At 49.7% G+C, this 24,465-nt stretch overlaps 1 protein-coding gene across 1 annotated transcript in view; it reads right to left on the reverse strand.

Annotated features, from left to right (window-relative positions):
* Positions 1 to 19,176: 19,176 nt before the first annotated feature.
* WNT7A (Wnt family member 7A) overlaps positions 19,177 to 24,465 on the reverse strand; it is a 62,010-nt gene continuing 56,721 nt past the window's right edge. The window contains exon 4 of the mRNA XM_033132915.1: positions 19,177 to 20,165. Within this exon, the coding sequence (XP_032988806.1) occupies positions 19,686 to 20,165 (480 nt within the window). The 3' untranslated portion in view covers positions 19,177 to 19,685. The remainder of the gene's footprint in view (positions 20,166 to 24,465) is intronic.

The following is a 24,465-nucleotide window of genomic DNA, read 5'->3' on the forward strand; positions in this document are numbered from 1 at the left end:
AGGCAAGGAAATGGATTCTCCTCTCAGAGGCTCCAAAAGGAACCAGCCCTGCCGACACCTTAGCTCCAGAAAACTGATTTCCGGCCTCCAGAACTATAAGAGAATACATCTGTGTTGTTTTATGCCACAAGTTTGTGATAATTTGTTACAGCAGCGAGAGGAAACTAATACAGTAGCATATTAGTTTATATTACCGGTTTTGGCACTTGAAATTGCTGGTTTGAATCCCAGCTATTACCTTTTCTAACTGGATAATCTTGGGCAAGTGGCTCCATTTCTCTGTGCCCCAGTTTACCGTAGCTGAAAAATGGGGCTTACAATGGTATCTACCTACTGGGGTGTCATATTAAAGGACTTGAGCGAGATCATGCAAGCAGATTATTCAGAAAAGACTCGTTATTGGCAACATTATATTTGGCAACATTAGCATTATCTTTTGAAAGACAATATGTGGTTTATCAAGCGTAGTCCAGAGCCATTCTATCTGGGCTGTAAAATTAGTCCTGCCTCAGTTTGTTTACCTGCAAAGTTATGGTAATAATAGCCCCCTGTTATTGTTATGAGGACTAAATGAAATATTCTGCATAAAGCACTAAGAATAGTGCCTGGTTCCCTCCAGGTAAGTATTTAGTCACTACAAACTGTTATCATTGATGTGATGGTACTCCCAGCCCCAGCACTCCATTCTGGCTGGGCTGGGCCTGCGTGGCAGTGCCCTGTGGAGGGGACAGGCAGGCTGGACCCCAAACTGGCCTGACCAGGCCTGGCTCCCTGCATTTCTGCTTTCTCTGCCCCCATACCACTCAAGCTGTACAAACAGGGGCCGGGCGCCCAACAAGGACTCCCAAGGAAGACCCTGGGAAAGGTTGTCCTCTGCAGCTCAAGCCTGGAGGAAGTGGCCCTTGTTTGCTTTCCCGCAGCCCCAGGAGCTTCCTTTCCTCTATGTTTGCTTTGCTTCCAACAGCTGCCTGCTGTGCAGGGCTAGCCGCCCGGGCTGAAGGACCCAAGCCCCAGGGCCCCGGATGCTTCCAGACTAGGAAGGCAGCTTAGAACAATAGCTCAATCCCTGGCCTCAGCTCTCAGAATCAAATCTTGGACTCCTGGCCGTTGAAACTAATTGAAGAGCAATCAAATCCAGCCTTTTCTGTGTGTCCACTGGATGCCAGGCTTCCTTCTCTCAGCCATGAATGTTCGCACCCTCCCAGGGGCGAACGAGCCAATGTCATTCTATTCGTGTTTACCAGCCAAGAAACTGAGGAATGGAGCTGGCAGGAGTGTGCCCACGTTCTCAACACCCATATGAGTTGGATTTTTATCTCCAAGCTGCCTGCCCTATGTGGGTCCCCTGGAGTTTTAACATAGAATCAGAGGCTCAAAATCACAAGATCAGAGCATTTTAAAACAGAGTATAGAATCCAGGACCCTGATGGTAGAAATTCTCAACAGTGTTAGAGGATCTTGTAATAAAACCAGAGATCCTTATGCTCAGGCTTATTATATGTCATTGCCAGGAGACCCTTAAAGGTTCTGTGCTGCCTCCCCGCCACCACCCCTGCTGTCCCACTCTCTTCTCCTATGGATGTACTCCCATGCACACCCCCAGTGTGGGGCTCCCTGCCGCCCCCCAGCCTGCCCGTCCTCCTAGCAGCTTCCCTCCCCTCTTCCCCTTCCGACTTGCCTGCATAAATTAGCACCCCCACCTCTGAACATCTGGCCACAAAGAGTGGCACTGATTCTACAAGTCTGTGCATGTCTTGTGTGGACGTCACAGGGCCATCTCAGGGGAGCATGGGGAGTTTCGTCCTCAAGCTGGGTGTTGGGCTGGAGGCTGCTCTAGTTCCCCCAGCAGGCCCCCAGGAGAGGGAACTTCAGATAGGGGCTGTGAAGGAACCGTATGCAGATCTCAACCAGGATCATCCCCAAAAAAGGTCTGTACAAAAATAAAATCGGCCAGTGGGATCAAATGCAAGGTTGTCCAGGGCAACCCAGAACTTGTGGCACTCTGGTGGGTGGTTGTTTAAAGCCCTTTGAATTACTCTAGCAAAGGAAAGCTCCCTCCAGGGTTTTTATCCAGGGTCGCCCCATGGGAGAATCAACCCTCTTCCCTGGGGGATCTATCACAGTGTGAAAGCCACCACTGTGTGACCTGCAAACCCCGCCTCTAAGGCAAGGTCTGGGAGCAAGACTCACACCCGTGCAGAAAGATGGATGTTCAAGCATCTTTGTTACAATGCTGTGTGTGATAGTGGAAAAACAAGTGGAAAGCTTTTCAATGTCCACCAACAGGAGGCTGAGGAAATAAATTTGGTACTCCACGTTATGAAATACTCCATGACTGTTCCAAAGAATGAGGCAGGTCTACTATGTGCATTGTGAATTTCAGAAAACAACTTGCCAAGCAGGCACAGAGTGGGCTATGTAGGTATATATTTGTATTCACACAGACAAAGTCTGGTCCTAGTGCTTTCCTCTGGGGAAGAAGGTTTTGGAAGTGACGTGCATATTTTCATCATCTTTTAGTTTAGATCTTCCGTATATATTTTTAAGCTAGACAGCATGTATTTCGTTATTAAAATATATAAATATATAGAAAATATAAAGAAAGAGAACATCCTTCCTTACACTTAGACAATCTACTTGGAGGGAGCACAGAGCGAGAAGCCTGGCTCGCTGAATCTCTGGGTTATTTCACTGAGACTGGGTCAAGCAGTTGCTCTCACTAAGGAGATGGACATGGCCCCACTCCTGCTGCTCTCGTTGGCGATTCCAGTTGCTCTGGTGAAACCTGGCATCTCTGTGGCTGGATGCAACTGAGGTTAGCTCCATGCACTCCAGCAGTCTGGAATGGGCGTGTGGCAGGCGGTTCCCACAGAGGGCGCCGTCCTGCGCTCCTGCCACCTGGGCTCCTCTGTGAAGGGGGCTGTGGGGGAGGAGAGGTGGGCAAGGCCCACTTGCTTCCTCCCCAGGTAGGTCTGGACGTGATGCATACTGGCTCCTGCTCCTGCTTCCCAGAGGAGAAGCAGTCCCAGGAAGCATGGCAGAGATGCGGGAGAGGCTGGGACTTGCAGAAGTGGCTGTGCTCCGAGAAAGTGAGCACAGTAGCCTGGGCCTCTCTGCCTCCACTACCCACGTCTTCTCCTGTGCTGAGTAAGCCACCATGACTTAGAAACAGGCAGTGGGTGGGGCTCGGAAAAGAAGTGAGGTGGACTCTGCAAACTATTCAGGTAGACTTGAGTTAAAACTGCCCCAGGAACTACTTCAGGTGCTGGGGAAGGCCCCCGGGGTCTGCTCCCGCCCTGTCAGGGACTACACTGTGGTTGCTGTGGCTGTGGCATTCCTCGCTTCCTCCCCTCTAAACACCACTAAACAAAAACATGTAGGACGTAATGACCAGTATTGGTAGTGCCAGAAGAGAGAGAAAGCTGAGTTCAGGGCAGGAGGCAGCATACAGCCTCACGCTGATATTTGAGGTAGGGCAGTCTGGGTGGGACTCTGTGAGGACGTGACACCTGAACAGGCACCTGTCTGGAGGGAGGGAGCCCTGTGGAGTCCCCGGGGGGGGGGGTATGAGCATGGGAGGTCAAACCCTGTCTGGAAGCCCTGACTTCAGCAAGCGAGGCAGCCCTTCAGGACAGGTAGACACCAGCAGAAGTCGGAGCACATGGTCCCTCCAGCCATGGTGAACTAGTTGAATTTTATTCCAGTTGTGATGGGAAACCAATGGATGAAGGGACGCTGCAGAAGAATAAATGCTGCAGAGAATGCAGCACGGTCTGCCTCTGGCAGGGGAGGCGAAGCACAGCCCCTGCAGGAGTCTGGGGAGCCCTGCAGATGTGTGTCCAATGCAGTCTTCCTAAGGATACCCTCCTGGGGAGCAGGGAGGCGGCCCACATAGGATCCTCAGAAAAGGTTTCTCAGGTAGTGGCCCCGTGGGAAACTGAGCCAAAAGGTGTAAGCAAGCCAGTTACAGGAGAGGAGACAGAAAAGGCCCGGAAGCACATGAAGAGTGCATTAGGCAGATGCTTTAGGACCAGAGAAGCCCAATGCATCACTTTACGTCTCCATTAGACTGGCAAGAATTGGAAAGCTGGGTACTGCCAAGTGCTGGCATGGACATGGGCATAGAGGTCCCCTGGTGCCCTGAGTGGGAACAGCAATTTGTGCTGCCAGTCAAGAAAGCCATCTCCCAGGGCTCATGCCAATGAAGTGACACTTACCTGTGACTCAACAATTCTGCTCCTGGATGCCTCTCCCAAGACATTATCACAGATTCCGTAGGCGACATGCAATACAAGGCCACGAGGAGATGCCCTGCAGGGCTATTTGGGCCAGCGGGCACTGCAGGCACCTGGGTGCCTGCCACTCGGGGAGTGCTCGGGTGGACATGTACGGAGCACCTACTACCAGCACGTGCTGTGCGGTGCACTTGACCTCATTATTTCATTGCCGAAACGATCCCGTATTATGCCCATTGTACTGCCGAGGTGGCTGAGGCTCAGCAGGTGAAGCCCTGGCCCAAGTCACAGAGCCAGGAACTAAAGTCTGTGTGACTCTGCCTCCCCCAAAATCAGTTGTCCTAGATGCTTTCAGCTTCCTACTCAGTTCCCCACCAAAGGGGCAGCTCTTGCAGAGGTGGTGGCCACGAAGCTGGCGGTCTGTGGTCTTGCAGGATGAGCCCTGGTTATCGTCAGGAGCAGGGGTGTGAGTCCTGGCTTGGCCACTCAGCATCCCTGTGACTTCAGACAAGTGGCCCCTTTGCTTGGCATCCTCAGTCTTCTCACCTGTGAAATGGGCACAATGAGACCCATCTCAGAGGCTTTGGTGAGGTTTCTCATGTCAAGCTCCTGGCACAACAAATGCCTCTTTCCCTTATCTCCATTCCTCAGGTCCATGGGTGGAAGTCTCTCATCATGCACCCCAAATTTAAATAAGGAAGACTTCTCAAGGAGGGGTGTGTCTAATCATGAAAACTGGCTTCTCAAAAGTTAAATCCAGGCAAACTGAGGCCTCATCCCAGCTGTGTGGCCCTCACTAAGTGCGTGTCCCTCTCAGAGCCTCTGTCTCCTGCGTTGTTAAACCAGATGGTCACTCTCTGACCCGAGCAACGCTACCGGATGGGGGCCAGGAGCTCTTGGTGCTTTTTATGAAGGACAGAGAGATCTCCAAAGGAGTGTGGATGAATCTGCACACTGACATGTAAGGCCCACAGGGTTCCCAGCAGCCACAGTCTGTGTTCAGATGCCTGCCAGACCTGGTGCCCTTCTGTGACCAACAGACACCCATCCTCGTGACTGTCTTAGCAAAGACACTTGGACTCGGCATCACCTGGGCCCAAGGGTAGCAGAGAGGCCAGGCATTGAGCTGCAAGCCTTGCTCAAGCTGGCAGCTGGGATGAGGGTGGCAGGAACCTGAAGAATGACAGAGGTGGAAACAAGGGACCCCTCTGGTGTGGCTTACTGTGAGGAGCCCAGGCTCTGGAGCTAGACTGCCTGGGTTCAGGTGCTGACCCTGCCACCTCACAGTTCCCTGGGCAAGTGTCTCACCTTTCTGTACATCCAAGGGGAAAAAAGCAGTGCCTCATCTGGTTTGTTGTGACCATACCACGTGGCAATCTAGGGGCACTGATGAGTCACTGTCATTGTTATTGTGGCAGGTCTACACCTTCCCCCGTCTTCCATCTTCCGGTGCAAAGGGGCATGAGCCCTCAGGGTACCCAGGAACTACAGAATCTGATCAGTCAGGAGAGGCTGAGTTATTCCCAAAAGTCCCAAATCCTGGTGGCTTAATACAACAAAAGTTGATTTTCACTCATGCGACATGTCCAGAATGGGTCAGCTGTGGCTTTGCTTGTATCACTGAGTCAGGCTGATGCAGTGGCCACATCAGGAACACTGCCAGTCACTGTGGCAGAGGGGAGGACGGAATAGGGAGTTGCTACTGGCTCTTAAAGTGTCTGCCTGGAAGTGAGACACATCAGTTCCCTTTCCATTCAAACTGGCAGTCACATGGCCAGCCCCAAAAGGCGAGGAGCACAGGTCTACTATGTGCTCGGGGGATGCAGCACAGAATATTTGCAAGCAGTGCCAACGACTGCCATACCACACAACCTTCTTTATTACTATTATTGTTTTTGCTATTATTTTTTTAAATATGAGTTTCAGAGGGATTAAGGAGTCAGCCCCAGTCCACAAAACAGTCACTGGCAGAACAAAAAACATTTCTTTATTCAACAAGTGTTTATTGAGCAGCTATTATGTGCCAGACACTGTTTTAAGCACTGGCAAAATTATGCAAAATAGAGAGTCAAAAAGCTCTGTGTATAAAAAAACTTTTCTTTTTCTGGTGATGGTGGTTGGTAAAACAGAAAATAACCAGTCAACATAATAAATAAGTGAATGATTTCATATGTGAGGAGGTGGACAGTAGTGCAAAGGAAGGGAGATCTGAGTTCTGGGAGGAAAAAGACTGAGTTTTAAGTAGGGAGATCAGGTCTCATCAGTGACATTTGAGCAAAGTCTGAAGGAGGTGAGCGAGTGAACCATCGGGATGCAGAGGCTAAAAAAATAATGCTTTTTCTCCCACTTTCAAACCTCTAACTGGACTAATAATCCAATTAACAGAGACAGAGTAACAAGAGAAAAACAAATCTTAATATATGCACACGGGTAATTCACATAAGCATGAAAATTCCAAAGGCAGTGAGGCAACATTGGGTACATACGATGTTTTAGACAAAGGAGAAAGGGAGGGGTCTTAGATTTCAAACATGAGGATGGGTGATTTACAGGGAATTGAGGAAGAGTGGACATACATGGCAGGAATATTCTTGCTGGGCAACCCAGAAACACTGGGTTACACGCAGGGAATGATCTAATGAACAGGGCCTGTGCGACACCCTCCTAACTGCCATGCTCAGTTCACATTAGGCTGCTAAGGTGAACAACCTAAGATTTTCTTCCTGGAGTGCGTCTTTACCTCCGAATCTCTTAGGCAGGGAAAAGGGAAGGTCAAAGGTTCTTTGTGAGTCTTGTTTCCTAATAACCAGTTTAAAAGCGATATCCCAAAAGACAGCATTAGGGTAAAAACACTGTGGTTCCCTTGGTGGATGTCTGGAGGAAGTGCATTACAGATAGAGGCAGCATCAAAGGCCCTTTCCATTATTCAATTAACAAACATTTCTTGGGGCTTTCTCAGGTTGGTCAGGTGCTGAGAGCTTGGCACACAGAGCACAATGAAATAATGCCTAACTCTGAAGACCTCAGAGCCCAGTGGCGAAGAAAGGAAAGGTCTGGCAATCATTCATTCATTCATTCATTCATTCATTCATTCATCTATCCACTAAGCATTTACTTAGAGCCCATTAGAGCACCCTGCCCTGTCTGCGGTCTTGGTCAGGATCAGATATGGTCCCCGTCCTTGAGGTGATCCCAGTCTGGTAGGGAACGCAGCCTCTATCCAGTGTGAGAGAAAGCAGCACAGTACCAGGGGTGCCCAGAGAGGTGCCTGAGCTCAGAGAGCTAGGAGAGCAGGGCCGTAGTCCTGGGGAAGGACAAGGCCTGAGTAGACAGTGATGGTGGGCTGGAGAGGAGAGAGTCAGGTGGTGGACCCAGCAGCATCTGGTGACTGATTGGATTTGAGGGCGGGGAGGAGAAGGGGGAACCGTGGGTGACTTTGAGTGATTGGTAATTGGGAAGCTGTTCAAGGAGCTGTTTTCTGAGATTAAGAATGTGGGATGCAGAAAAAAATAAATCTAGACTTGGCCACATGGAGAGTGAAGTGTTTGGTGGGACAGTGTGCAGCCTAATAGTGGGACCCCGGGCATCAAGCCTGGGTCTGCCCTTGCCTGGCTTCTGGTCTGGGACAAACCAGAAGTGCAGCCCTCTCTGAGCCTTATTTTGTTACTTGTAACCTGGGAATAAACATTATGTACCTTGCAAAGTTCTGCGGCAGGGGACAGTTAACTGATGTCACCTAAGTACCACCTCGATGGTCCCCAGCCTCAGCTCCTCAAGAGAAAGCAGGGAGCTTCGAGAGGTCCCCAGACCCAGTCTGACCCCCACCCCATCCAACCGCAGTTCTGAGATGGGGTCAAGACATCGGCTCTTCAAAGCTTGGGGGGTACTGCCCATGTGCAGCCAAGTCGGGGATCACTGTTCCACTGGCGGAGATCCTGTAGGCACTGCAGAGCCCTGCCTCTGGCCACGCAGGGCAGAACATTTCCAAGTGGGGGTCACACTGCCTTGGGCCTTCTTGAGAAAGGGGCCCTGTGGGGGGACCAACTTTAATACGTGAATAGGAAAAGAAATGGATTCTCAAAACAGTTCCCACACCTTCATGTAACCAAAGGCTTTATTCTTCCCAAAGGAATTAAAAATTTCTGCACCAAATCAGAATAAAGTAAAATTACAAAATACAGATAACCAAAAAGAACACAAAATGCGTAAATTTCCCACTGGTGTAACTGCAGTGAATAGGTTCACAGGCAAATCCCATGTGAATATATTCATTATATAGGTGTAGATTCATATATCTATATATCTATGTGCATATATCTCCAAGTATTTGTAACTGTAATATTTTTATTTCGACCAGAAAGAAAACCAAATTCTTCAACTTCAAGCAGAGCTTACAGACTTGAATTCACACCTGCCTTTACCCTGGTAGACAGGTGACATAACTCTTCTCTGCCACATTCTTCTCATCAAAATTATAACCCCCACAATAGATAGTTCATTGTTTAAACAGTCAATTAGTTTTGAAAGTTATGACAATAATATGGAAAATCATCTTACATTTTCCCATGGAGTTACCATTTCCAATGCTCTCCATTCCTTCGTGTATACCTAGGTTTCCATCTGGGTCGTTTTCTGTCTTCCTCAAGGGCTTCCTTCAGCATTTCTTGGAGTGTTTGTTTGCTGTTGATGAATTCTTTCAACTTTTGTGCCTGAAAAAGTAATGTTTTTACCCCCCTCTGGCTTCTTTTAGGATTTTTCTCTTTACAACTGGCTTTGAGCATTTTGATATGATGTGCTTTCGTGTGATTTTCTTCATGTTTCTTGTGTTTGGAGTTTGTTGAGTTTTGGGGTCTATTATTTTTCATGACATTTGGAAAGATTTCAATAGTTATTTCTTCAAATTTTTTTTGCTGCCCTCCTCCCCACTTCTCCTTCCCAATCTCCAGCTACTTGTATGTAAGGCTGCTTGAAGTTGCCTCACAGCTCACAAATGCACTTTCCATTTTAAAAAACGATTATTTTTCCTCTGTGTGTTTCATGCTGGATAGTTTCTCTAGCTGAGCCTAAGTTTTCTTTTCTTCTGCAGTGTGTAATCTGCTGTTTCCTTGTCCAGCATATTCGTCTCAGACCTCGTAGCCTTCATCTCTACAAGGCCTTCTTTCTGTGCTCCACTTCTCAACGTTTGAACATGTGGCATATAGTCACAGTAACTCTTTTACCGTCCTTCTCTACTAATGCTAGTGTTGTGACAGTTCTGGGTTGGTTGTGATTGGCTGACTTTTCTCTTCACCATGGGTGTGTTTTCCTGCCCTTTGTGTGCCTGTCCATCTCCCATTGGATACCAGCCATTTGACTTTTACTTGGTCGGGTACTGGAGGTCTTTGTACTCTTCTAAATCTCCTTCAGAGAGGCAGGCAAGTCACCTGGAAGCTGGCTTTGCTGTCTGGTGGGTCTGGGGCAGGGCTTAGTCCAGGGGCGCCATTCCTCAGCCCTGAGGCAAGGCCTTCCCGAGTGCTCCACTCACTGCCCTGTGATCTGGGAGGCTTTTCAGTCTGGCTGGCAGGGGCAGGTACTAGTCCCAGGTCTGTGTGACACCAGGTGACCTTTCAAATACACCGATTACCCTGCTGGGTACTCAGGGGGGCACCTTGTGAGTCTGCAGGCTTCTCTTTGAGCACTGTGTCCTTGCAGGTGCTCTGTTCTGCAGACTGCGGCTGCTTCGATCTCCGTGTAGCTGTGGAGCCCCCTGGGCCCTGTGCAGCCCGCTCTTCCCGTGGCCCAGCCTAGAAACTCACAAGGCAGCAAGCTGGGCAAGCATGGAGCTCACCTTGTTTGTTTCCGTATTGCGGGCTTTGTTGCCCTTGGTGGTCTGAAATTCAGTGTCTCGATAATCACTCTTTCATCTTATTTTGTCTATTTTGTTGGTTTGTTCCAGGCAGGAGGGCAAACCGGTCCCTGTGACTCCATTTGGGCCTGAAGCAGACATCCTAGTGATTCTGCCATACCCTGCGGGAGGCCACATGGAGGTGGGCTCGGGAGCCCCTCAGACCTGCAGCAGCCCCAGCACCTGGAGAGAAGGTGGAGGGGGTGGGGTCTCTCCTGGTGCTGGCGGATGTGCTTGGAGGACATTGGGGAGCCTCAGAGAGCCTCACTGCAGACATCTGGGGGACAACTCTTATCCACCCCACCTTTCATAGATGAGGAAACTGAGGCCCAGAGAGGTGAAACCCCTCCGGAAGTCACACAACATGAGAGGTCAGGGCACCATTTGAACCATTATATTATCAGCTGACACTTGTCCAGTACTGATTCTGTGCCAGGCACTGTTGTAAACGTGTTACATGGCTTATGCATTCATCCCTGGCATAGCGCTCTCAGGTTGGGAGGACTGGCTCAGGCTGAACGGGCAACACTGCTGAGGGGTGGACAGCCGTGGGGGTTCTAGAACCTGGATTTGAGTCCTGCTTCTAGCATTTAAAGCATGTGTGATCTTGGGCCAGTCACTTAAACTCTTTGCCTCACCTGTAACCAGGTATTATAGGTTGAATTGTGCCCCCCTAAATTTGTACGTTGGAGTCCTAACCCCCAGTACCTCAGAATATGACCTTGTTTAAAGATAAGATGTTTAAAGAGGAGATCAAGTTAAAATGAGGTCATTAGGGTGACGCTCATCCAATGTCCTTATGAAAAGGGGGAATTTGGACACAGAGACACCCCCTGAAGGAAGACAGTATGGATTCTCAGGGAGAAGATGACCACCTATGAGCCAAGTGAAGAGGCGTGGAGTACTTTCTCCCTCACGGCCTCAGAAGGAGCCAACCCTGCCGGTGCCTTGGTTTTGGACTTCTAGCCTCCAGAACTGTGAGGAAATACATTTCTGTTGTGTAAGCCGCCCAGATTGTAGTACTATGTCACAGTGTCCAAGCCAACTCCTATACTGAAGCTGATAACTATACTTATTTTGTGAGGATTACATGAAAGGATCTGTAAAAGTGCTTAGAAAGGGCCTGGCACACACTAACACTCAATAACAGATGAGGAAGCTGAGGCCCAGAGAGGTTAAGCAACTTGCCCAGGATCACACAGAGCACAGTGTCTGAACCCAAATCCTACACCCCCGTCGGAACTCCAGTCTTAAGTTCTCTCCTGAGTGCACTTTGCTGGGGCTCCTGACACGTGGTGACTTCTTTGCCTGCAGCGGTGCTTAACTACATGAACTGATCATCTCAGAGGTCACACAAAGAATGAAACAGCCGAGAAGAGGACATGCTTGGCGGAGAAAGGAACTTACTCAGGGAAGTAATTCTGTGTTAAGTCAAAGAGTACCAGTGTGCTCACTGAGTCAGCCCCGCCGTGTCCCTGGTGGATGTGTGGCTCTGGCTGCCTTCCAGTGGCGAGAGCAGCATCAGAGTGTCTGCAATGAGTCTCCTCTCTGCCCCATCCCAGGTGTGCTGGTCGGCCGGTGGCCTGGAGGCTGTTCTGGGCAGAAGACAGACGTTCCTGCAAAGAGGAGGGTCTGGATTTCAGGATGCACAGCCTGGTGTTTAATTAAGTGCTAAATGACAGGTGCTGGGAGCTGAGCCTCAGCTTCTTTGTAGGTTGAATGGGTGTCACCGTGACGGGGGAGACCCAGGACCTACAGATGTACAGCTCCTGTAGCTGAACGGCCACTGCCCAGCTATGCCCTGCTGGAGGCCAGAGGGTCCGAGGGAGACTCCAGAGAACCCAGTCCTCCCCTGTTACCGGGCAGGTCTGGGATGGGGTGCAGTGGGGTGCTGAGGCAGAAGGAAGAAAGACTGCCTTCGTGGATGGCAGAGGGTGTGGGTGGGGTAAGTAGACTGCCCAGTTCTGGCACAACCTGTCAGAGTAAGCCTGAGTAGCTGTGGGGCCCAGGGTGGAGGGTGGGGGACAGATGGGTGGTTGTGGAGACACCCCCAAGTTCTGGATCTGAGGGGAAATGTCACAAGAGAGAAACTGCCCATTGACCGCCACAGAAACTCAGCTGCCCTGCTGCCTCCCCCCTCAGAGAGGTGGGGGTGTTGGACCCAGGCACACAGCGGCTGGGCCATGCTGCCCGGGGCACATGCCTGCGAGGTGAGGGTCGTCAGCTCCCAGAGCTGGCCTGGCACAGTTAGGGTTGACTGATTTAGCAAATAAAAATATAGGATGCTAGTGCAATTTGAATTTCAGATAAACAAGCTATTCTTAGTATAGTACAAGTATGCCCCATGCAATGTCCGGTACATACTTGTACCACATTTTTTTGCTGTTGTTGCTTATCTGAAACTCAAACTGAAATGGGCACCTTGTATTTTATCTGGCAACCCTAGGCCTAGGAAGCACAGAGAGGCAGGGTTTGGGGCGGGGCTGCTCTCAGGTCAGGCGGCCTGGATTCCAGTCCTGACTCTGCCACTTCCTGGTCCCACAACCTCGTCAGGTGACCGGAAACAGCCTTGGTTTCCTCCTCTGCTTCAGCAACACCTACTTCATAAGCCTGGTGTGGGGAGTCCATCCAATGATCCCTCTACAGCCCCTTAAAATGGGGCCTGGCACACAGTAAGGACTCCGGATATGCTCCCTATTTTTATTATTTACTGACTTTGGGTGAGCAGAGGAACTCTTATCAATCGCTAGCCGTGTGTCTCAGGCAACAGGCCTCTGTCATTGGGGTCTCAAGACCCCTTAACATTTAAAAAGATTATTGCAGACACAGAGCTGTTGTATATTTTATATCTATCGATATTTACAGTAACAGAAATTAAAGCTGACAAAAATATAAATGTTTATGTATTCATTTATTTAAAATTATAATGAACCCACTATGTTTACATAAATAACACATTTTTAATGAAAAATAGCTTTTTGTTTTGAAACCAATAAAATAAACCTCAGTGAGAAGAGTGGCATTATTTGACATTTGTTCTAATTTCTTTCATGTGGGGCTTTAGTAGAAGTCAGCTGGAGTCTCATATCTGCCCCTGCATTCAGGAGCTCAGGATACCACCCGGCAGCCACTGTAGCCTCATGGAAACTCCGCTGCACACTCGTGAGAGAACGAGTGTGGAAAAGGCACATTTCTTAGTATTACCATGAAAATAGTTTTGCCCTGTTGATCTCCTGATCCCGAACGAGGTCTGGGCCTGCGCTTTCAGAATCCCTGTCTGAGGCCTGTTTCAGGCAGAGGCCCATAGTCCTGGCACCCGATGGCAGTGGGGACTGAATCCAGGCAGTGCAGGGTGCTGTCTCGTCGACACTGGGTATTCATAGCTGCTGTCTGCTCTTGGCAGCACTGGGGACCTCCACCCTAAATCACCCTCTGCCCTTTGCAGCGAGAGCACTGAGGCTCAGCGGGAGGGAGGCCAGGCCCAATCTCTCCACAGTAGCAGGCGGCAGAGCTGTGGTTGGAACCCAGCGTTTGGGGCTGAGAGCGGGGCTTTGGGGGGGCACACGGCTCTGTGAGTGAGCAGGACTGGAGCCTCAGCAGCTGCTCTCTCAGGCCTTGAGGTTGTCTCTCCTCTTCCTCAACTATCTCCAGTCTGGGTGTGGCCTCCCTCCTGAGGGAGGTGGCGCTGGGCCTCCCTCCAACCTGTACTTCCTTGACTCTCACCTGCCACCACACCACACACACACACACATGCACGCACGCACGCACGCACGCACACTGGGGCCTGCAGGTACCAGGGACCACAGGTGAATATTGAAGGTCACACCATGGCCTCCCAGGTGAGACAAGTTGCCCAGCCTGTGGCCAGCGTCTGGATAGGTGGCATCTTGTGAGTGTGACCCTGGACTCCTTGCAGTGGTCTGTGTATGTCTCCTGGGGCCTTTTGTGGGGGTCTGTCTGGTGCTCTGGCCATAGCGGTTGTGTGTGTCTACACCTCCTTTGTGAGGATGTGGTCCCTCCCTCAGTCATGTGTGGCCCTCTGGGTGCATGAGGGTCCCTCTGAGTCTTTTGCTCCTTGTCCATGTGCAACCATGGGTCTGTGTGTGCGTGCACAAGCGTATGGTATGACACTTTCTCTGGGTCAGAGGCAGCTTGCCACCCTAGAGGCTAAGCTGGGGGGTGGCTGCAGAGCTCTCCCGTTGTCTCCAGCACATTCTTCTGGGGCCAGGAGTGTTGTTGGGGCAACCGACAGCCACCTTGTCAATGGAGCAGATGCGCCTGTGACCACATCAAGGGGGTCTGCTCTGTCTCAGCGGCCCCCACCCAGCCCCCGTCTCTTCCCCCAGCTCTCAGTTTCAGACGCCTGCCTGAGCCTGCCGCCCCCCAGCGTGGGGCTAGGCAGGGGCCTGGTAAGTTGGGAAACAGGCTCCAGCTCTTTAGTCCTTCTTATTCAGCAAACATTTATTACGCCTAACTATGTGCTGTGCACTGGGGACCCAGTGGCAACATCGACCGCTGGAGGCCTGCACTCATGGGACTTAATCAGCACAGCAACACCCAAACCGCACGTTTCCACGGCCCTGGAGTGTTCCAGGCACGATAGTTTGCAATTTACATGTGTTAGCTCATTGAATCACTGTGATAATTCTCTTCCTGTCCCCATTTTACACAGAGTGAAACACAGGCACAGAAAGGTTAAATTACTTGCCCTAAACCACACAGCCAGTAATAGAAGGGCCAGCTTTGAACACATGGCATCTGGCTCCAGAGTCAACGCTCTTAACCACTGTAATGTACAGCCTCTAATAAATGAGAAATATCATTCAGATAGTGGTAAAAGCCACAAAGAAATGAAAATAGTGGATGAAAGTTGCTGGAAGCAAGGGTGGTTGGAGGTATATACTTAAGTGCATTTGAGTCAAGTCTTATTAACCAGACAATCCATCTACGCAAAAAATCAGAGGGAACAGCACGTGCAAAGGCCCAGGGGCAGGCTGGAGCCTCGCATGTTGGAAAACAGAAGGGAGGTCATTGTGGCTGGAGGCTAATGAGGGAGGGGCTCTGGGCTATAACAGACGAGCGCCAAACCTCAGGGTCTTCCCACAACACATTTCTTGCCCATGGGTGTTGCTGATGATCAAGTGGCTCTTCTTCAAGTGGCCACTAAGGGACCCAGAGGTCTTCCTTGTGTGGCTCCACGACTCACGCCCCACATCCCCCTGGGTGTCTGTCAAAGTACAAGATATACAGGGTGGTGTGAAGATAAGAGAGAAGACATGAAAATTGCTAGAACCTTGCTTGGCACAGAGCAATTACTTCACAAATGGCATCCTTGTTACTGCTGTGCAGAAGAGGCAGAGGCCAGGCTGCCAGCATGGCAAGTGCCGGGTCATGGGGGGCTGAGGAACTTGGTCTATATCTGCATGACAATGGGAGGGCCACGGCTGGTTGTAGAGGGAGTGGACTGGTTTAGCCAGAGCTTGGAAGGCTGGCTGGATAGGGCATGAGTGGAGGCAGGGAGACCTGGGAGGAGATGGTGGCATTCTTCTAGGTGAGAAATGACGGTGGCCAGAGTAAGTGAGGAAGGTGGGTGGGCTGTGCGATACCCTGGGAAGAAGTGCCAGAGCTTGGTGACCTGTCGGATGCATTCAGTAAGGTGGAGGAAGGAGCTGACAATGACGATCTGTGTCAGGCTTGGATGCCCTGTGTGTTCCACAGGCCTTCCTATCTTCCTAAAGCTTCTGTTAGAGGTGAAGAAGGCTCGGGGCCAAGTGCCACGGGCTGATGTGGGACAGCCGGACTACAGCCTTTGTTTTCTCACTTCCTGGAGATAGGGTCTTGAAGAAGTCACTTCTCTTCCCTGAGCCTCGTCCTCATCTGTAAGTGGGAATGGGAGGCTTCGTAGGGGCTCAGAAAACACGTCACAAACATGCTGTGAAGATTGCAGGGAACAGCTCCATCGTAGGTGGTGAAAACCTTACCCAGGACTCTCCTGACCTGAGTCTTGTGGAGGGATTCCTTGATTGGAAGGTGTGGGTGGGGGAATGGGAGGACTTGGGGTTCCTCTGGCTGGCTGCCAGGGCACCCCCTACAGTGGTTCAGGGCATAGGCCCATAGCTCTGTGGAGCCTTGAGCTAGTTCTGAACTTAGGTTCAGAGGGTGTGTCAGTGCACATGAACACACACTTAAGAACACATCCATATATCTGAACAAAGTGCCATAGGAACTTTATCCCTTCCAACCCCATCCCTCCACATTATTTTGCTGCCTCAGTGTTGGTGAAAGGCCTTTCCAGGAGGCACAAGTCCTGTCCTTGGTCTTCTGTCTGCTGTGCTTGCTGTGTGGCCTTGCATAAAACTCTGTCCCTCTCTGGGCCTCAGTTTTTCTCTCTTTAAAACAAGAGATTCTGTCAAGTCAGAGGCTGCACACTGGTGGCACAAAGGCCACGTTCAGCTTGCAGTCATGTTTTGCTCCATCCTCATGGTGTTTTGTCAACATACCAAGAAAATAAGAGTTCTTCCTTTAAAAACCCGAATGTTCAGCCCTTCTTGAGAAGTCAGAGGGCCTGACGTTCCCATGTGGCTCTAATGGGCTGTGCTGAGCTGCTCTCTTCCCACGGTTGTCATCCACCTGGACACGAGCTTCCAGCACTAGCATCCTGGACCACCTGGTGGTTTGATTCAGCCTCTTTCAATTTTTGCCGTTTTAATGTCAGTTTTATTGAAAAGCCACTTTAGGATTAAAGCAAAGGCAGGAGGAATATATTTGCCTAACACAGACCCAAATATTTATCAGCACAAGCTGTGTTTGAAGGATCTTATCATTATGGAGAGAATAGTAATAATCATAGTTAACATTTAATATTAATAATATTTAGCATTCATCTATTGCTTTGAAACTCATAGTGCCATACAATCATTACTGGGAGGACCCTCACAACAGTCCTGGGAGGTAGGTATTTTTATCCCACTTTTACAGATGGAGAAACTGAGGCTGAGCACAGCTGAACTGGGCACCTCAGAGAGAGGGCAGGCTCCAGGGTTGAGAACTAAGAGTGTGCTAAGGGGCCAGGTGGAAGGTTGCCAGCTGATGTGCTTATTCTTCTCACAAGTCCAGCTGCCCTCATGCCAGGTACACTCCTCACCTGGATAGTAAGGTCGGACATGAGGGTGACTTCTAATATCATGTATATGTGATTAACATTAAATGGTCAGCCAAGGAGGCTGGGCAGAACCTCCTCCATTCTCAGGGGCCCTGAGGCCAGGGGCAGGCTTGGGAGCCCTCTTTGTTCATGATAGACACAGTAGGTTTGCCAAGGCAGAGATAGATTGTGACATGGGGGGCGTCAAGACACTTCTGTATGTTTTCTCCTCACTCACCCATTCACCCACCCACCCATCCACTCATCCATCCATCCATCCACCCATCCACCCATCCACTCATTCCTTCACATGCCTACCCATCCTGACAACCAAGAAGAAAAAAATGGTCCAAGGGAAAAAATCAACAAACTGTCCAGCCATTTTATTTGTCCATGCTGTGATCCAGGCCCACTGCTGACACTGGGTGTCCGGCACAGCCTAGGCACTAAGGGGGTTCCCAGTGAATGGGGCCTTGGGGCTGTGGTCTCAGAGGTATCTGAGTTTCACCAGTGTCTATGGGCCTAGAGTTCAGATGTGCCATCGCTTGGTGGCTCAACACAATTGCCAAAGGTCTCTGCAATCTGCCTCACACCACAGCCCTCCCTTGCAAACAGAGACTTGGAGATCAGCAGATACACAGACAGACACCTATATGCACACACCACCCCAGATCTCTCAGGCACACAGATGGAGAGAGATACAGAGAGAGCTGGATACACAAAGGAACACACAAGACATACACACATCAGCACCCCAGAGGTACCTAAAGGTGCAAAGTCACATAACTACCCAAAGAATTCTTAAAGTCACACACACACACACACACACACACACACACACACACACAGGAATGCAGGCAGACACAGAACACCCACAGCCTCTTGGAGGAAAGCTTTGCAGGTTGAGAGGCATTGGGTGTAGGTGGACCCAGAACAGAGTCCTCGTCCACCTCTCTCTGACAGTCTGCCCTGGGACAGTGACATCTAGGAAGCCCTGCTGGGCCCTGCTGCTGACTGGACCCCTCACTCCTGCTTTCGTGCCCTATAACTGAGGACGTACCTCACACCCCCCCGGGGTGGGGGTGGGGTGCCACACAGCAATGGCAGGGGCGTTCCGGTGAGGAGTAGGCTCCCTGAGCTGGACTCTGCAGAGTCGCGCTGACTGAGTCCCTGTGATAGTCGTGCACTGCTGAGGGCACAGACCTGCTCAGCACATGGCTGCTCACGAGGTCACACCACTCAGTGACCTTGCACCCAAGGCCTGAGCTGAACAGGCGGAGGCTGGGAAGCCAGTTCCTGACCCAGGTAACACCGTTGACATGGCAGCCCAGGTGTCCAGGGGCCGCCTTTCCCACTGGGCCAACAGGACTCCAAATTCCAGCTGTGTGAGGGTCCTGGCGGTGCCTGACTACACCCCCAGGACTTGCCCCTCCTTATCCCAAAGCAAGTACCAGAACTAAGAAGCACAGGTCATGGAATGACACAGCCAAACTCAGTATAAATAAAATATTCATATAAAAATAGTCTCTTACAAAATATTCTCTTATCCAGCGGCTCACTTTCCAAAAGACGGAAACTGCTGGGAGTTTTATTATTGTCTTTCCTCTTTCTATATATTTCAAACTGGATTTTTCTGGTTTGAGAGGGGGAGGACTAAAGGATGTGAAACGTATTCTGAAAAATGTCTCCAATTCTGGATCAGCTTAAATTTCTGCATAAGTAGCAGCAAACAGAAAACAAAAACAAAAAATAACAGTGTGTGTGTGTGGGGGGCATGTGTGAAATATATATATGTTATATATATATTATATATATTATATACATATATATAATATATATAATCTACTCTTGTACTTAGACGTCTAGTGCAGCAAGGGGTACTTGCAAAATCAACTAGTAGAAATACCTGCATAAAGAATAATTATGTACAGTTCTACTTGGCTCCTTGTCCTAGCAACAAAATTATCCTGCAAGGAAAGCAAACAGTCCACTTTGATTGCAGAAAACGGATCCCGATGAGGTGGAAGGATTCTTTTTAATTAAATAAATTAATATTATTTTTATCAGAATAAATTGTTAAATATTGCTATGTGAGGCCCTCGGATCCAGGGTTCCTGCTGTCTGAGGCTCTGCTGCAGCCCAGGAGGGCGAGTCGGAGGCGGTGTCTGGGGGAGGGTAGAGCAGCACTGCAGGGGATAGAACCCTCAGGGCTCTGGAGGGCTCCTTCACACAGGTGCGCAGGACACCCAGAAGAGGCGGCCCCATCGCGGAAAAGACAACCTCAGCATTCCTGCCTGCAGTCCCCTGGGATCTGGGAAGTGACCTGGCTGGGTGACTGCAGCTTGGAAACTGGTCCTCCCCAGTCTAGCTCACAGCTGGAGGCGGTCCCGGATGGACCCAAAGCAGCATGAGTGCAGTGGCAGGCTCACTTGCACGTGTACACCTCCGTGCGCTCGCTGCAGGTGTTGCACTTGACATAGCAGCACCAGTGGAATTTGCAGTTGCACTGCCACACGCGGGCATACTGGTGGGTGTTGTAGCCGCGGCCGCAGCACATGAGGTCACAGCCGCTGGCCTGGGGGGCTGTCTTGTTGCAGGCGCGGCCCTGTGTGCCCACGCTGCCCGTCACTGGGTCCTCTTCGCAGTAGTTGGGTGACTTCTCGATGTACACCAGGTCCGTGTCCATGGGCTTGCGGTACGACAGTGGCTTCTTGATCTTCAGGAAGGTGGGCCGCTTGTTGCGGCTGGCACGCACGGGCTCCACGTGAACGGCCTCGTTGTACTTGTCCTTGAGCACGTAGCCCAGCTCCCGGAACTGTGGCAGCGTGGTCCAGCACGTCTTGGTGGTGCACGAGCCCGACACGCCGTGGCACTTACACTCCAGCTTCATGTTCTCCTCCAGGATCTGTGGGGGTGGGAAAGAGCTCAGCGCAGTCACGGCATGCACACGCAGCCCTGGGCCTGGCCCACCCTCCCGCCCCACCCAGCGGGCTTTGGTTTTTTCTTTTTGGTGCAGGAAACCCGGGCCTGGATTCGCATCCTTCTCGTGTCTAGCCCTTGTGCTGTGCATTCCACCTGAGCTAACTTGCCGTCTTTGTCTCCCACTCCTATGCCGCCCTCAGACGGATTCTCAGATGAACTCACGCCAGTCCAGACCACACACAGGTTTTCTTTGGCCTGCACAGTTTTAAAATAATTTCTGAACCAACATTTAAAAACCAGGAGACTTTAACAGGTAGACTTTCATGTTTTACTTTTGGCAAAGGGCATGTGGCAATTCTGGGGTGATGGTCAAATGATTTAGTAACTGGTGCAGCTGGGCGCTGACCTCCTGGCATGGAAGCTGCCCACCAGTGCCAGCCCAGGAGTCCTGCTGCGTTCTGGCTCCTCACGGTCTCTGCCGGCACTGTCACATGGAGCTGTGCCAGCATCTGTCTTCTTCAAGCTTGGTGTCCTTCAATTACCCATAGTCCTCACTGCTCCCTATTGCCTCCCTGATCTTAAGCTCTGGTTTTTCAGAGGTCATCTGCTTTCATCACGTAGGACACCTGCCAGACCCTGTGGACATCTAAGTCTGGGAACCATGGCTCTGATTTAAACTTCCCTGGCAGCTTTCCCTGACTCCCAGGCCAGTGCTATGCCCCTTCTTCTGAGTTCCCAATACCCCTTGGGCTTCCATCAACATAGCATGAGAGGCAGCATTGTACAGGAGGAAAAAGTACAGATTCTGGACCCTGGGCTTAAATCCCAGATCTAACGTGAACCTGCTGTGTTCTTGGGCAACTACTTTAGCCCTCTGTGCTGCAGTTTCCCTATACGCAGAATGGGGATAATAATACATAGTAATTAATTATAATCATACAATGAAATACTAGACAACAATGAAAAAGAATGAACTACTAATACATACAAGAACAGAACTCTGGAATGTAATGCTGAGTGAAAAAAATTAGACACAAAAGAGAACATACTGTATGGTTCCATTGATAATAAAGTTCAAGCACAGGCACAACTAATGACTAATTTTCATTTACTCTTTTTTACGTATATAGGCAGTGGGCCAGAGATGGCCCATGGCCATATTTTGCTGACCCGGCTTTGAAATATCCCAGCAATAAAAGAAGGCAATGTTTACCAAACCCCTCATAGTATAGGATATTTAAGTGGTTTTTTTTAAATCTTTTCTTCCCCTTCCTCCCTCCCTTCTTTCTTTTTCTTTCTCTCCTCCTTTCTTTCTGTTTTTCTTTTAAACTATATGTAATACGGAAGCAAGTATATTTGTAACTGAAGGTTCTCTTCCTTCCTCACCATCTTCAACCTGATTTCATCTTCATAGACATTTATTAAGCTCCTAGTACCCGGCACTGGGCGGGGGGTGTATTAATGAGCACAGTTTCTGAGTCATAGCTCACGAGCATCTCCATGGTCCTCCATCTGGATTGTCAAATTGCCTTTGCCTATTGCACAGTGAAAGAATAAATGAATGAATGAATAGATGACTGAACATGTATTAATTGCCTGTACACACACTGGGCCCATGCTTTTCTATATGGCATCTTATTTAACTCCATGAGGTTAGTATGATTCCATTTGAGGGGAAAAAGCTCCGGCTCAGCTAACTCCTAGAGCAGGTGGCCTTTTGGGTGAGGCATTCAGAGGCAAGGGTCTTATTGCCGGGGTGTGTAAATCAAGTGCTTGGTGGCTGTCCACTGGCTTTGTGCCCTTGGGTTGTCACACCCCATTTGTGGGCCTCAGTCATTTTCACTGAAACATAGAGTGAAGGCAATTTTATCTTTTCTGACAAAAGTCAGAGTTCTAGAACGGAATCAGACATTCAAAAATAGCCGTTAGTTCTGCCTCTGGGTCTGGGTCTGTATGGGTGCTGGGGACACAGAGGTGACAAGATAAGGTCTCTGCCTCCAAGGATGGGTCTGTATTCAGGATCCTCTCAGCCCCAAATGCTCTGCTTCCAGGAGGAGATGACCAGGGCTTGGTCAATATACTCAACAGGAAGGGAGGGACCCTATGTTTCAACCACAGTAGCTGCAATCAAATGAGCCAGTGATGCCACAAGCATCCAGAATGCTCAGACAGAGATTCCGGTTGGTTGACTGCTCTAGTATCAGGACACCTGGTGTGCTGTCTCTGATGGCACTAAAATCTCAGTCAGCCAGCCCATTGCACCTCAGAAACACCTGCCTAACTCTGCCCCCAACAGGCATCACCTCTGAGCCTTTCTCTTTCCCAAGCGTTTTAGGCCAAAGAAAAAAGGTGGGCTAGACATTTGACAACCAAAAGGGACATTTGTGTTATTTGGGTGGCTAATCATCAGTACCAGCTCTTAAGTGTGTGTCTGGCACTCTCACATGACCTACACACACTTAACAGCTGGTACTGAGGCTCGATGGGCTGGCTGACTGAGATTTTACTGCTGTCAGAGACTTCAACGCAGAGGTGCTTGGGGGACTTGCAGAGCGAATCTGACACTACTGAGCGTTGGCGAGGAGGAGGAGGAGCGCCTGGGACTCTCACACACTGCTGGTGGTGGTGCAAACAGCAGTGTGTAAGGAAGCTGAAGATACAGAGACCCATGACTCAGAAATTGCACTTCCAAATGTGTGGCCTAGAGAAACATATGAGCATGCCCAGGAAGCAGGCTCAAAGATATTCACAGCAGCAACATTTATCATAGCTCCAAACTGGGCACAGCCCAGACATCCATTCATCATGATAGAATGGATAAACTGAGGAGTATGTGCTCAACAGGACACTATAGGACAGTGACAATGAACAGCTACAGCAAGCCACACTCACAGAGGTTGACCTCAGAAATACAGCAGGGACGTAAAGAAGCAATCAAGATTTCCATAATCTTGGGTTATCATATGACCCAGTGTTATGCTCTGAATCTTTGTGTCCTCCCCTCCAGTCCCACACACCATTAAATTCTTATGTGGAAATCCTAACCTTGAAGGAAGGTGATGATTTTAGTACTTGGAGCCTTGGGAAGTTTCCTGAATCATGAGGGTGGAACCCTCATGGATGGGATTCGAGCCCTTATAAAAAAGGGCTCCAAAGAGACGCCAGCCCCTCCCACCATGGGCAGGCGTGGTGAAAGCACACTGGCTATGAACCAGGAAGAGGCTTGGAGCTAGCACCCAAACACGTTAGCACCCTGATCTTGGACTTCTAGCTTCCAGAACTGTGAGAAATAAACTTCTGTTGTTTACACGCTACCTGGTATAGGATGTTATAGCAGCCAGAACAGACTGAGACACCAGCAATTTCACTTCTAGGTGTATACCCGAGAATGAAAACATGTGTCCATACGAAAACTTACAAAACAATATTCTTGTAGCATCCTTCATTATAGCTATCAAGTGGAAACAACCCAAATGTCCATCAACTAATGAGTGGATAAAATGTGATCTATCCATACAATGGAATATTGCTCAACCACAAAACGGAAGGACGTGCTGATCCACGCAACAACATGGATGGACCTGGAAAACATTAAGCTAAGTGACAGAGCCAGTTGGAAAAGGTCACATATTGTATGATTGCATTTATATGTTATGTCCAGATAGACAAATCTATATAGAGAGAAGGAAGATTAGTGGACTGGGAGGAGGTCTGGGAAATGGGGAGTGACTTCCAAAGGGTACAGGTTTCTTTCTGAGGTACTGAAAATATCTCAAATCGATTGTGGTGATTGTTGTGCATATCTGCGAATACTTTTTAAAATGTTGAACTAAACACTTTGAGGGCACTGTATAACATGTGAATTATATCTCAATAAAGTTGCTTTTTAAAACAAAGTCCCCAGAAAGTTTAGAGAAATCCATGGGTTGTATTTGCAAGCACGTAACCAGATGTTTCCGGTGTGGTGGACCCTGGGGATGGACCCCAGTGCCGAAGGCGGGGCTCCTGGGCTGGGGAGGGGCGGCTGCCACTGCTGCATGCTGCCTCCTGCACACTGCCTCCTCTTCCTCTGTGGTCTCCCGTGGCCTGAGGCCGTGGCGCTGTTTGTGTGGGCCCCGAATCACGTGACACCAGCCTGTTAACCCTGCCAACTCTGCATTTTGTGAGTGTCAGTGATCGCTTTATGTCTACATCAAGCTGCGCGTAAACCGGGCAATCAGCTCTAATGCGTTTTATGGAGCAAAAATTAATATAAGACCCGGTATCATGTTATATCATGTTAT

Source organism: Rhinolophus ferrumequinum, chromosome 2 (assembly GCF_004115265.2).
Source record: "Rhinolophus ferrumequinum isolate MPI-CBG mRhiFer1 chromosome 2, mRhiFer1_v1.p, whole genome shotgun sequence".
In the NCBI taxonomy this organism is placed as follows: Eukaryota; Metazoa; Chordata; class Mammalia; order Chiroptera; family Rhinolophidae; genus Rhinolophus; species Rhinolophus ferrumequinum.